Genomic DNA, 13,642 nt, shown 5'->3' on the forward strand with positions numbered 1-13,642 from the left:
GGGCTACCCGTCCGCCCGCTACTACGGCGGAAACCTCAACATCGACAAGCTCGAGCGCCTCTGCGTCGCCCGCGCCCTGGCCGCCTTCGCCCTCGACCCGGCCGAATGGGGCGTCAACGTCCAGCCCTACTCGGGCTCGCCGGCCAACTTCGCCGCCTACACCGCCCTGCTCGCCCCGCACGACCGCCTCATGGGCCTGGACCTGCCCTCGGGCGGCCACCTCACACACGGCTTCTACACCAAAACCCGCCGCGTCTCCGCCACCAGCATCTACTTTGAGAGCCTGCCCTACGCCGTCGACCCGGCCACTGGCCTCATCGACTACCCCGCGCTTCGCCACCACGCCGCCCTCTTCCGCCCCAAGTGCCTCATCGCCGGCGGCTCCGCATACCCCAGGGAGTGGGACTACAAGACCTTCCGGGACGTTGCCGACGAGAGCGGCGCATACCTCCTCGTCGATATGGCCCACATCTCCGGCCTGGTCGCCACGGGCGCCGCCGATAACCCGTTTGAGTACGCCGACGTTGTCACGTCCACTACCCACAAGAGCTTGCGCGGCCCGCGCTCCGGCCTGATCTTCTACCGTCGCAAGCCGCTGGCCGCCGCGGGGCAGGGCGTCGATATGGAGGCCGCCATCAATGGCGCCGTCTTTCCGGCCCTTCAGGGCGGCCCGCACAACCACCAGATCGCCGCCCTCGCCGTCCAGCTGCGCGAGGTCGCCACCGACGCGTTCAAGGAGTACGCGAGACAGGTCGTGCGCAACGCCTCCGCGCTCGCCGACGAGATGGTCAAGCTTGGGTGCAAGCTCGCCACAGGTGGCACGGATAACCACCTCGTACTGTGGGACCTGCGCCCGCTAGGCTTTACAGGGTCCAAGGCGCAGCTGCTGTTTGACAAGTGCAGTATTACGCTGAACAAGAACGCCGTGCATGGGGACCGGTCCGCGATGAACCCGGGTGGTGTCAGGCTTGGCACGCCGGCCCTGACAACGCGCGGGTTTGATGAGGAGGACTTTAGAAGGGTGGCGCGCTTTCTGAGGCGCGGCTTAGATATTGGCCTGGAGATTCAGAAGGTCACCGGGAAGAAGCTCGTCGACTTTGAGCCGGCGCTCGAAGGGAACCAGGAGCTGGAACAGCTGAGAGAGGAGGTCGAAGAGTTTGCGTCCAAGTTTAGTATGCCGGGCGTTGATCCCGAGGCCGCGTAGAGCGGGGGTGGTGTGCGGTTTTTAAAGTTGCCACTCGTTGCTCGCCCTGGCTCGAGTTGGATTCAGTTTTGGTGGTAAATGTGTGAATTTGCTCCGCGGCTATTGAGCTTAAGCTGTTTTTCGTCGTGGCTAGTACTGCACGGTAGGGGGTTTGTACCAACAAGCCAATGTTTGATTTGAGCGGGAGGTCGCGCAGGTGTGTAGGGACGAGTTCGTTGGTCTCTCTACAAACTTGGGTGGAGGCGAGACTCTTGTAGTAACGTAGACTTAGTACGAGGCCACGCTCAAAACATGCAACCTGAGGGTTGGAATCGCCTCGAGCCCGCTGTCGAAATGAAACGATTTAGTTAGAGACGCCTCGGTGTCCCAAGTACTAAGCCCATTTGGACTATTACTGTTGTGGCAAGGGAGTACGTCTACATGCTACAATGCAATCACTGTGAACACGCTGTCATTGGTTTTCAAAGCCAAAGAGTGGTTGCTGGGCACTAAGAATTTTATTATTATGATTGATCACATGGCAGTGGAGATACTGTATCACGTAAGATAAGTTGCCTCGCACGACAGCACAAACAAAGTTATGGATGAGCACACCAACAAGACGAGCACGACGGCCTGTGCGTCCGTCTGAAAGATGCCTTGCGCCAAGCCAATTCACTCAAGACACTGCCCGCAATGACGCACGCTCCGCGAACCATTCTCAACCGCGAGCTTCGCGCCGCCGCCATCCTCAGCATCCCCACATGCATCTTCCTCATAATATTTCTGGCCCTCCTCCTGGAGTATGGCGGCCATCGCTACGCCCATCTCTCCGTCAATCCCTTCTGCAAAATCCCCCCTTCTCACACCCCCGCCGCGAGGCCCCCTGTCACTGTGCTGCTACACATCTCCGATCTGCACGTCAACGACATAGACGACGGCTCCGCCAAGCGCAACTTGCGCCGCTTCCAGAACGACATCCTCCCGCGCTGGGCGCCTTTAGCCAGCGCCGTGCTCGTCTCCGGCGATCTCGTCAACGCCGTCGCCTCGCGTCGTTATCCATTCGGTGGCCGCAGCGCGCAGCTCGCCACTGAATGGGGATGGCTGAAGGAGTACGCCGCCCAGGTGAACAAGTCCGTGCCTTGGCTGACCGTCCACGGGAATCACGACACGTTTGGTACCTCTGTGCAGCAAAACCCGTACGTGGATACATGCGCTGCCACGAACGAACCAGTCCAGATGACTAGGTTCAGGGGGAACCGCGAGGCTGCTGATGTGTTTGCGCTTGATTGCACGCTAGAGAAACCGCTTCACCGCCCGCTCAACTTTTTCGGTGATGGGCGACGCGCGGCCGCGGCCCTGAATGAAGCGCTCTCTGAGGTGAATTCGAATGGGGATGCGGGGATGGCTCTGGGGTTTGGGCACTTCCCAACGGCGGTAATGGCGGGAGGGAGAGGTGTGCATCACGCTGCGGCAAGGAGGGATCAGGAGGGAGGTCTGGCCCGGCCAAGGTTAGCTGCATTCTTGTCCGGGCATTTACATACGCTCAAAGGGTTCATGCCGGGGGGCTTGCAGGCGGTTAGTAGAGCGGGTGTGCTAGAGCTACAGCTACCAGATATGGTGCAGACGGGGGCTTATCGAGTAATCACATTGGATGCCGGATCGTTAGCGTTTAAGGACTTTACAATTGATGGGAAAGCTGAAGGGGTGGATGAGGTGATCGTGACGAATGTGCCTCGTGCGGGACTCTGTAGTGCCGGCGCAGGGTGGGGTGCGTTGATGTCTTCACATGTGCGGCTTGTCGGGCCTCAACGCGTGATGGAGGGGTCCAAGCTGGAGGCTCGTGTTGATGGAGTGCCACTGGGTGTTGTGAAGAGGTTGTCGTCCAACTGCGAGAAGCGAACAGGGGAGCAGTCTGAGAAGAGTGCTCCTGAGGTTTGCGTGATTGCGTATGGGGTACCGTGGAATGCGTCCCTGTATGACGATGGACAACCGCATCTGCTCACCATTCATTCAGCTTCGCAGCGGCATGCTTCGCACCCGTTTTCGTTTAACGGGGTGCCTGAGACTGGGATGAAGGCGAGAGTGATACGATTATTGTCTGCTTTGTTTTCGCTTTCTGACTTCGAAGCAATGTCGCCCAAGTTATGTTCTCTAGGCTTTCTCTTTACTTTTGCGTTTTGCATTCCTGGTTTGCTGCGAAAAAGAGCAGCGACGTTTGTTCTGTTTACCATGGCAGCGCTTCTGAGGTTCGGGCCTGCCTTTATAGTGACCTATCAGCTCAGAGAGGCTGATGCCGGTCTGGGGATGGCAGGACTGAAATCAGTGTGGTTGCCGTCTTCCTTTCATCCATCGGGCGTGGATTTACCGTATACGTTATCTGTAACCGTGTTGTTTGGGAGCTTGGTTCCTGTATCGTTTTTGGATGCTGTGATGTCATCACGGCAGGCTACAATCTTGCAGCGGTCAACCGTTGCGCGAGTTTGGGTCCCCTTTTACTTATTGAAAAGTCTTTCGTGGTGTTTAGAGGTTGTTGGAGCACATGGCATTCTGGCTGTGCTCATCAGTCCGTCATGTGTACCGCTCTTCATTGCCTGTTCAGTGAGTGTGATGATGTCATTCAACGCTCTAGCAAAAAAGGAAGACTGATCTCAGTAAGAACCAAGGCGTTCGTGGCAAGCAGAGTGCCGGCGAAACAGCTGCAGCGACAATTTAGGCCTCGGCGAATAAAAGCTTGAGCTCGGTCAACCTAGCCTGCTTCTTGTCTTCCTCGGTAGCTGCTCCGAGGGCTCCATCTGCGATATCCTGCTTCCTTTTTTGTACTTTTAGGAGTTGTTCCTCCACCGACCCATTCACGATATACCTCTTGATGACCACATCTCTGGTTTGCCCGTGCCTATGCACACGATCCTGTGCTTGCGCATCGACTTGAGGGTTCCAGTGAATATCTAAGAGGATGGCACATGATGCAGCACAAAGGTTTAGACCAACGCCGCCCGCCCGAAGGGATACAAGCAAGACATTTGAAGTGGACAATGATAACTCTTTCTCGTTCTCAAAACGCTCCAAAATTGTTGCTCTCTGAGCTTGAGGAACAGATCCATCGATACGGAGAGACTTAATTTTCGCTCTGTCGAGAGCCATCCCGACGAGATCTAGCATGCTCGTAAACTGAGAGAAAACGACTGTCTTTCCGACTCCCTCAGCACCATTCTGTTTTCGGCGAGTTTGTATTTCGGCAAGGTCCTTCAGTAACGCGTCTATTTTAGCGCTGGATCTCCATCTCGTTTTGAGATCCACTGAAAATCTAGTAGCCCTTGGCAGCGTGGCAATGCTCTCGAAGGTAATGTCAGCTCTGCAGACAGGGCACCTCTTGGTCCGCTGCACGCATTCTAACAAGCAACTTCTACAAGCCGGATGGCCGCATTCTCTCGGTGCAACAGCATCATCAATCACATCCAAGCAAAGTGGACACTCCTTAGACTTCTGCAGTGTGCCAGACTCAGCGTCGTTAAATATCTTCTCAACAAATTGGGATGAGGACCCCGCTTGCAAAAATTGTTTGAAAAGTTTGTCCCTGTCCTTCATGACGACTGAATCCTTACTGGGCGCTGCAGCGAATACCAGGTACGGATGATCGCAAGCTTGGCGCAACCTGAGCAGCAATTCAAGAATAGATGCGTAGTTCTTCATGACTTTGCCTTCTCTGACAAATGTATCAAACTGGGTCTTGGTGCGGTCATGCAAGGCTGCATAGAAGTCGCGCTCTTCTGGAGAGGGTATCAAGCTAACGATTTCAACATGCTTCTTTGGTAAACAAATTATTGCACGGCCTTGGCTATCTTTTGTTGACTTTCTGCGACGCAACGTCATCGAAGAAATAATATCTCGCAATAACGACATTGACACTTTTTGGGCCGCAACGTCCTTCGATTCTATGCCTGATACGATGCCACGATTCCAAAAGGCCCAAGACGACCATGGCTTCACCCGCAGAAAATGCAATAAGCTAAACACGTCATTGACATGGTTATGAATTACGGTACCCGTTACGCACCATCGCTTCTCTGCTTTGAGAGAGAATGCAGCTCGAGCCCACTTCGTTACTCGACTCTTGATTGTGTGTGCTTCGTCAAGAATTACGCGGCGCCATTGCAACTGAAAGACTGGCCCTCCCGAGCTTTTTCTCTTGGATTTGTCTGTCTCAGAGTTCAGGGGGTTATCAGAATATTCCGCGGCAAGGATCCCATAAGTAGTCACGACAACATCCGCACATTGAAGTGATATTGATAGCGCATTACCTCTCGAGTTACCATAGTACGTGACGGCTCGGAGAAAGTTGAGGGCTACATGATGGTGCAATTCGTTCATCCATTGGGTGACTAAGGAGGTAGGACAAACAATAAGGGTTCCGCCCTGTCCACTTTTGCCGATATGAGCAGCCGTCATGAGTTTTTCGACTGCTGATCGCGCCCCTTGTGCTGCTCTCAAAGTGCCGCTTGGATTAGAGCGCCTCTTCTTCCGTGCCGGTTCGGACCAGTCTTCATCGTCGGTCTCCTCGGCTCTGTGTGAGATTTTTCCCGATGCCCTGCCGTCCTCACAGGGCCGTCCCTTCCGAGGGTCTTCAAACCAATCATCATCATCGCTCTCCTCAGAGCTCTGACTATCTTGTCTCAATGCAGATGTGTTCACAGGCAGGTCTTCTATTTCTTGATCTTTGCCCTCTACGTGTCCACTGATTCCTCCCTCATTGTCGAAAGGCTCGTCATTGTAGCGCCGTGCCTTCCCGAGAGCGTTTCGAGCACTTCGACGCAGTGGCGGCTTTTTCATTCTGACATGACCCTTGGGACCACTATTGCTTGATGCTCTCACGTTTTGTGTAGTGATGTGCCTTGTCGTGGACATCTGATCAACCTCATCGCGCTCAACACCAGCTTCTGTTTCTTCAGCCCCAAAGTCGGGGTCTTCATCGCTGTCATTTTCTGAGGTATTCGGAGAGGATGGCTTTCTCTTTGAAACTTTCTCTTCTTCAAGTGACTCAATCTTTCCTTGTTTTGGTAGACCATCTTGCTGGTGTGCCAGGTCATGAACAATACAAGCAATACATTGAATAGTCTTACCGAGTCCCATTTCATCAGCCAGGATACCTCCGTAGGGACCACCAGCATTTTCCAGAGGCGCATCCAAAGACAGACCGCCAGTCGTGGGATTCATAAAAAACACATCGCCGTCTGGGAACAATCTTTTTTTCCATAACGGATTCATCATGACGTCTGAGTTCACTCCTTCGGTACTCGCAAGCGTCCCGAACTTTTCCCTGGCAATCATCCATCCCACCCCTGCCCGTTGATACTCACGCAGAGTACACAATAACTGGCTTGGAGGCTGAAATGAATTCGCAGCATTTTCATCAATCTCATCCACAGTGCGGTAATACGCTTCAGCGTGCTCTTCCGGAATAGTACCTGCATCTTCCGTTTCTGTATTCGCCCTTGTCATTGGAAATTCCGTTGCTTGGATTTCAGGTGGTTCGCAAAGGTTCAACTTCGAGATAAGGTTGATGACATTGATCCGCCGCGCATCAACACCCTTCTCACTAGCGGAATTTGCACGTTCACTCATAGTAGAGTCCAGACCTGACACACCACACTCAGCCGCTTCCTGATCAGCTTTCCCGTCAAAGGCATCCCTAGTTACATAGACAGAAAGATCCATGACCACTTCAGCATGTATTCGAGCCTTTTTGGGAGCCAGTATGATTTTGCCTTCGGCATACACAAAACCAGATTGTAGTGCAGGCCCCAGGTTTGCTGAGACGTCACCACAAAGCCTTCCCATTTCTCGCCCCTTCTTTATAAAACGGACGATTCGGCTTGCTGTGGACACCGCACTGACTCGCTTTCCTCTGGAGTTCGAAAGGCTTGCTGCCGGTTTGGAACCTTCCAGACTAACCATGTCCCCAGCACACAAAACGTTTTTGCCAGAAGTCAGCATAAAGCCTCTACATACTCGCGAATCGATCTTCTTCGGCCATTCCGTGTTAGAAGGTCCTGAACCCTTCGCATGGCTCACGGAAGCAATTCCATTCTCTAATAAATTAAGAGGTGCTTCTCCGTGTCGTTCTCGCTTTCGCGCACGGGGTTGCGGTTTGATTTCTGGAGCCACACGGATCACGTCCTCTCCTTCTGTTAATTCACATTTCGCACTAGTCTCAGTGGGGTTGCTTGCTGCTGGCATTTGAGCCACGAAAGTGACGTCTTCCTGTTTTCCAGCTGCGCCTGGTTTCGCCGGGTAACTTATTTGAGAAGAAGGCAGGTTCTCGCGCTTTTTCGGTTGATTATTGCTCTTCGACGATGCAGAGGCTTCACTTGACTTCAAGTTTTCCTGCCTCCTCTTCGTATGCATATCCCTCCATTGGCGCTTGATGAATTCATAAATAGCAACCTTTTCAGATCCGACACTGGCAACAGCGATGGAGTAGTGCTCTTTGTAGAATTGCTCCCATTCCTCTCGACTGACATGACGATGATTCGTCGCGCTCTTCGGTTTGCCAGGCGCTTCCCTCTTCTTGTCAACAACAGATCCAACATTCGTTCTTTGTGATTGGGACTGTGCCGCCGGTACTTGTAGGGGGGCATCCCGTGCGCCAAGCATGCCACCGTCCAACAGGACGTTTGCGGCTGTGTCGAGGTTGCCGCCGGCACGCACAAGAGCAGCTCTGAGGCGGACTTCGGGAACAGATGTTCCCGCGAACAGTCGCAGAGACGCAACCTTTTCCGCGCTAGCCATGTCGGACTGCATCTCACGGACGGTTGGACACCGCCGGAAGTGGCGTGCTGAGAGTTTAGGGAGCGGGAAGGGAAATGGAGGAATAAACGGGTTGAGCGAGTCGGTCTACTGTAGGATGCACGTCGTTGCCTCCGATATTTTGGCGGGAATGATTTGAACCGGCGCCTGGTTGGTGCATTTAACATCCAGCCACTACTACACCAGCAGGGCCTGTCATGCGCATCTTCTCTTCAGTGCCATCGGTAGCCCTCACTAAATGTCAGGGATCCCCGAGACTTGCTCAGCGTCCGCGGGCACCTTGTTCGCCATCCCTCGCCACGCACCATGACCTCGGCCGCAGACAACGCAGCGTCCACGCCAGATCAGGAGCGCCCTTCCGCACAGCCATCAGACCCATCGTCGGTGCCGTCATGGGCCGTGTCCAAGATGCGTGCCTTGCTCGATGCCCCCGTGCCCGCAGAGTCGCCCTCTTTACTCTCTGCACTTTGTGACATTGGCTCATTTTATACATCCAACACCCCTACTGCTCGTCGAGACCTTGGTGCGAAGCTCACCGCACGCTCGGTCGCCAGCAGCGTGGCCGTCCTGGCCGCCTTTGAAGATGCCCAGGGAGAGCTACGCAAAGTACAGCGTCACATAGCAGAAATGCAAAGCGATGTGGACAAGCTTACTGCGCGCCTATCTGGAGCACGCTCGGGAGCCTCGAAAGTAGTCGCCCAAACGTCACAGTTGCGAGCAAAACTCTCCGATTCGGAACATCGCGCGGCGGTTAGCGGTGCTTTTCTACAACGATTTGTGCTCAGTCCGGATCAGATGACCGCTCTGGAGTCTGACACTGTGGACGCCTCGTTTCTCGGAGCTTTGCACAAGTTGGAGAAGATTCACGACAACTCTAGAGTCTTGCTCCGCATGAAAAATCAACGCGCGGGGCTCGAAGCTCTCGAATTTGCGGCGACAAAACGAGAGGAGGCTTACGAGAAAGTATTCCGATTCGTTCAGGCCCAATGCGGGACATTGGATGTGGATGCAGAAGAGCAGGAAGAGGAGGCTGCCCTCCTCAGACAGGCTATTCGTGCTCTTCGGGCGCGACCCATGTTACTACGTTTCTGTGCTGAAGAGGTTGGCTCGGCACGACGCGCATCTCTAGTTTCCAGATTTGTTTCGGCCCTCACGAAGGGGGGACCTGGAGGTATGCCAAGGCCGATTGAACTCCATGCACATGACCCCATGCGATACACAAATGACATGCTCGCTTGGATTCATCAGGCTCTTGCCTCGGAGAAGGAGCTCACGAATCGCCTGTTCACTGCTGACGCTAATGAGTCTGACGAAAGGACGAAAAGCCACAATGAGGAGCTCGCCCTGAAGGTTTTGAATACTGTTTTCGATGCCCTGTGTCGACCATTTCGTATTCGCTTTGAGCAAGCCCTTGAACAAACTCTACCTGTAGTCGTCCTGTACCGCCTGGCAAGTCTCCTTGAGTTCTACGCTAGCACAATGTCTCAACTACTGGGTCGTGACGCTGCACTACCGGAAATGCTTATGGAGTGCAATTCTATTGCCATGTACGGCTTTTTCTCTGCTTGGAAGTCGAAAATGGAGTCCTTCCGCGTAGCTGGAATTGGACCATCTGAAGATCTCATGCCGCCAGTAGCGGTGAACCAATCTATGACGCGCTTGGACGAGATCATGGCTACTCTAGACGCCAGCTTGACACCTGAAGATGCCAGGCAAGGGCAAATTTCTGCTGTCTTAGAGGTAATTCTGAATCCTTTACAGGCGCTGTGCGAAAGCATGTCGACGAAACGCCTTGCTGCGCTGGAGCAACATGTCTTTATGGCAAATTGTATTGACTCCATGAGAATGCCACTCATGGCTTACTCATTTGCTACGTCTAGAGTGGAACAACTGACAAAGACAGCAGACGTGCACATCGATCACTACATTCGGTTAAGTTCAGTAATAGTGTTGAGGCGGTGTGGCCTGGCAGACCGGGCACGAATCCTATCGGAAGCAAAACAAGCCGCTGCTGATACAACAAGGTCAGAAAAGGACGAGGGTTCGAGCGCATCAAAAGGAGGTTTCATCCCTCTTTCGAAAGTTGCAGGTATGGATGCGGAGGCACTGTCGATATCTGTGAAGAATTTTTATGCAATGTTGTTCGGTGGAAGCACGATTGGGTCATCTGAGGCGTTGCAACCACCGCACGTCTCAAATATCACAAACGTCAGAGCTAGAAACCGGGCTAGGGCTGCAGTGGCAGAAATTCTTGCGAGGACACACACAGAAATTTATAATGCAGTTCAAGATCCGGCAAACCAATACGGTCCAGATGCCGTCTCCGCCGTAGGCCTTCGTGATCCGCAAAAGGTTGAGCTAATCTTGTCGAACGGGCACATCGGTAGTCGGTAGAACCAAGCTTGTCGATGGAACGCATCGCTTGTCGGTAGAACAAGCCCATCTACACTGTGTGAAAATGTATGTATCATCACACGATTGGTTTCTTCACAGAAGCATCACAACTCGAGAACAACCGAACTCTGCGCCATTAAGTTTGCGTCTAAACGGAGTACGGGTTGTCGCAGTTGTCAACATCTATGTCGATTTGACTAAACTCGTTTTGCGGGTAATGCTCACTACGAATTTTGTTGAAGTGGTGGACCTCTGCATGAAATTATCGTCAGGAGTGAGGTACAGCCGATACCAATCAGATGCCAGATGCATCCCTTCTTTGCATTCTCAATCTCGCGATTGATCTCTTCCCTCTTCTCGGACCCTTCGTTTCGTACAGCTACAATTCGCTCAATACGATCTAGCTTCACCACTCTCCCTCCTTCAGCACACCAATCCATCATCACTAAACCAATGACTTCCCACTTCAACGACCCACGCCTTGCGTCTCTCACACCTCCAATGCCCCGCCATCTCCACCATTGCTATCCAACAAAGAATTCCTCTCTATGCACACCATCGGCATCGTCGCTCCCTCCTCGGTCTGAGAACATGCGAGTGTTTCCCACGCCAAAAAAAAAAAAATGCCTTGCGAAAATGGAGTAAGGATAGAAAGAGCGACGCAATTCGTTCTAGTCCCTTTCCAACAGTTCTTTTTGTGCCTGAAGAGCAACGTAACGAATGTCATCGCTTTGCTAATCCACGAGCATGACTTCAATGAGAATTTGTAGAAACGCCGTTCAGCGTGTGACACCGCAACGGAGGCTTGGGAGGGGTGGGGGTAGTCGTGAAGGAAAGGCGCCGTGGCGTGAGGTCCTTCATACGAGAATGTATCGCCGGAACAGGGTGCGGACTAGTATATGGATCATCATCTGAGGTTCCTCGAAGAGCAGCGATCCTTTTAGCATTCGTCTCGTGGTTCGAGCCCCGGAGCAGCCATATGAAAACTATCCCCGTGATCACTGGAATACCAAAGAACCAGATCGCTACACAGAGAGATAAGAAGTCTACCATCTCAGTTGCTCAGTTGCCGGTGATCACCCTGAATGACAATAGACGACTTTGAACAACAAAACGTCAAAAACTAGCTGTGTGTTCTGGAAATGGAGCCGTTTCGTCTCAGGCCTCAACGGAATATTTCAAGTGTGCACTCCTTGTCACATATATTAGTGCGGGCAGATGAATGGGTACTAAAATCTTCCAGGCCGCGATGGAAAGCACAAATGAGCATCTGTAGTCCGAAGCATGCGTGGAATGGATTCATGCAATACTCGAGAAGCCATCGAAGCGTTAATTGGTAGATTTTACATACATCGTCATATGCATAATCGTGACCTGCAGTCCAAACTTCGTCAAAAGTCGGAAAGCCTAGAACGTTGATGCTGGAATGTATTTTCGCCCTACGTCTCGTGCTGGGTTTCGCTTTCGCGCCTTAACTTTTGTTCGCATCTGCATCTCTGCCAGCCATTGAAAATATGCGGCCTACCGTTGGCCTGTCTATCCAACTATCTGTTTTGTGTATCAACTATAAAAAAACTTCTCTTTGTAGTTCATCGGACGAGCCTGTGTCCAACCAATCGTCTGTAGGCACGAGTGGTGTTGATCAACCAGGTGGAATGCCGCATACCGAGTCGGTGAATCTCTTTGATCAATGCCAATATTCCTTCTCAAACGTTCAGGACCAAATCGCGCGGTTTGCCCGGAAATCAATGCTGCTAAGGTTGCAGAACCATAACAACAAATTCATACCCCAGTACAACTATGAAACAGCACTTGCCGCTCCCACCCCTTGAGTAGATTTTTTTCCAGCCAGCTTCGCCTCTTCACGACGTTCCCGGCACTGTTTCTTCATTTGCTCTGCTACAGGAAGGTACCACTCAGGATCCAGTCCTGCTTGTCGTCTTCGCTCCTCATTGAAAGGTGGAGCAAAGGCACCAGGGTTGCTCAATCGGAGCGCTATCTCCTGAAACTCGGCAATAGGGTCCCTCTTCTCTCGCTCGCACTCCCTGATAAACCACTTGACACCTATTCTGACGTGTTCAAGCTCTTCATCAGCAATAACTCGGACCATGTCCGCCGACGGGATATCTCCCGCCCCGGTCAACCGATCTGCTAGTCGGGGACCCGCGTCAAGCCCTTTTGCTTCAGCTACTAGTTGCCCTAGAGCCAGTCTTTCCTTCCGACAGCCCTTTGATACATCTGCGGAGTTCCAGATTATGCCATGGGCCGGCAGGTCACCGTAGCAAGACCCAAGATCACGCAAGCGCTTGTCTAGCCACGAAAAATGGCGAGCCTCATCTGAAGCAATAGATATCCAGTCAGCATACCAGTCATGCGCGTCCTCGATTTCAGAGCCCGTGTCATCGGCGAAACGAATCATAGTGTCAAAGCAAAGGTCAATGGCATTCAGCTCGACATGTGCGAGTCCATGTAGATAGTAGATATTCGTGGGTGCATTGACTTCCTTCACAGATGGCATCTTTCCCGAAGTTACAATCAATGGGCGCACCGGCCGCGCAGGTCGAACTGGAGGCTGCGCTGCCTCACCAATTGTCCGGCTAGAGGCCCATTGCTCGGCGGCTTCCTGGGTTAATCGAACCTTTTCGCTGGGGTCAGCTGCCGTCAAGACTCGACGCGCGTACCAGGCAAGACCGCGACTCATCGCGATGGCTTGTGGTGCGAACCCAAGAGAAAATGAAGAGCAGTAGTTGGCTTCAATCATACGTCGAGTTGTGCTGGTTTCTTGCGATTCCTGCTCTGCTCCAGCAACACAGAATGACCGTAAAGAGGGCCGTTCAAGGGTCGTAGCACTACGCAATGGCCATCTTCACAAGCGCAATGACAATGAGCTGGCGGTGAAGGATTTGGTTCGAAAGTCGCGACAAAACCGCTCAGAATTCATCTCAAATTAGATCCAAAGTACTGCATGCGTGACCTTCCGTAGCAAAGACAACAATGACCCCTTCATACATCAGGATGAAAATCAGAGGACGCTCTTCCACTCGAACGACAGTAGGCTAGGAAGCGCCCGCATGAGCTTGCTGCCCGTTCTGTCCAGAAAACTTCTCATTGCTGGCCCCACCCCATACAGTTTCAGCTTCACGGTTCGCGTGGGTAAATTGCACGACCAAGCTGTGACTTTTTGGCAGTACACAACTATGAAGGCCACGAAATAAGTGACTTGACTACTGACTACAGTGTTATTTTCTGGATGCGACC

At 52.7% G+C, this 13,642-nt stretch overlaps 8 protein-coding genes; 4 read left to right on the forward strand and 4 right to left on the reverse strand.

Moving 5' to 3' along the window:
- Window positions 1–190: 190 nt before the first annotated feature.
- CHC_T00003518001 (hypothetical protein) lies at window positions 191–1,204 on the forward strand. Its single transcript, XM_005714709.1, has one exon. The coding sequence runs from the start codon at window positions 191–193 to the stop codon at window positions 1,202–1,204; it is 1,014 nt and encodes a 337-aa protein (XP_005714766.1).
- Window positions 1,205–1,879: 675 nt separating this feature from the next.
- On the forward strand, window positions 1,880–3,832 carry CHC_T00003519001 (hypothetical protein). Its single transcript, XM_005714710.1, has one exon. It carries the CDS (start codon window positions 1,880–1,882, stop codon window positions 3,830–3,832), a length of 1,953 nt encoding a protein of 650 aa, XP_005714767.1.
- A 2-nt stretch (window positions 3,833–3,834) lies between these two features.
- On the reverse strand, window positions 3,835–8,195 carry CHC_T00003520001 (hypothetical protein). The gene is made up of 3 exons (XM_005714711.1): window positions 8,172–8,195; window positions 4,061–8,077; window positions 3,835–3,882 (listed from the first exon to the last, which is right to left on the reverse strand). Exons 1-3 carry the CDS (start codon window positions 8,193–8,195, stop codon window positions 3,835–3,837), a joined length of 4,089 nt encoding a protein of 1,362 aa, XP_005714768.1.
- A 57-nt stretch (window positions 8,196–8,252) lies between these two features.
- CHC_T00003521001 (hypothetical protein) lies at window positions 8,253–8,483 on the reverse strand. Its single transcript, XM_005714712.1, has one exon. It carries the CDS (start codon window positions 8,481–8,483, stop codon window positions 8,253–8,255), a length of 231 nt encoding a protein of 76 aa, XP_005714769.1.
- A 134-nt stretch (window positions 8,484–8,617) lies between these two features.
- On the forward strand, window positions 8,618–10,854 carry CHC_T00003522001 (hypothetical protein). XM_005714713.1 is given in 2 exon segments: window positions 8,618–10,384; window positions 10,385–10,854. The coding sequence occupies 1 exon segment, from the start codon at window positions 8,618–8,620 to the stop codon at window positions 10,382–10,384; it is 1,767 nt and encodes a 588-aa protein (XP_005714770.1). The 3' UTR covers window positions 10,385–10,854.
- Window positions 10,855–10,874: 20 nt separating this feature from the next.
- Window positions 10,875–11,111, reverse strand: CHC_T00003523001 (hypothetical protein). The gene has a single exon (XM_005714714.1). It carries the CDS (start codon window positions 11,109–11,111, stop codon window positions 10,875–10,877), a length of 237 nt encoding a protein of 78 aa, XP_005714771.1.
- A 596-nt stretch (window positions 11,112–11,707) lies between these two features.
- Window positions 11,708–13,085, reverse strand: CHC_T00003524001 (hypothetical protein). XM_005714715.1 is given in 2 exon segments: window positions 11,708–12,182; window positions 12,183–13,085. 1 exon segment carries the CDS (start codon window positions 13,083–13,085, stop codon window positions 12,183–12,185), a length of 903 nt encoding a protein of 300 aa, XP_005714772.1. The 3' UTR covers window positions 11,708–12,182.
- A 32-nt stretch (window positions 13,086–13,117) lies between these two features.
- Window positions 13,118–13,231, forward strand: CHC_T00003525001 (hypothetical protein). The gene has a single exon (XM_005714716.1). It carries the CDS (start codon window positions 13,118–13,120, stop codon window positions 13,229–13,231), a length of 114 nt encoding a protein of 37 aa, XP_005714773.1.
- Window positions 13,232–13,642: the final 411 nt, after the last annotated feature.

Source organism: Chondrus crispus, genomic scaffold (genome assembly GCF_000350225.1).
Source record: "Chondrus crispus Stackhouse genomic scaffold, scaffold_193, whole genome shotgun sequence".
Lineage (NCBI taxonomy): Eukaryota > Rhodophyta > Florideophyceae > Gigartinales > Gigartinaceae > Chondrus > Chondrus crispus.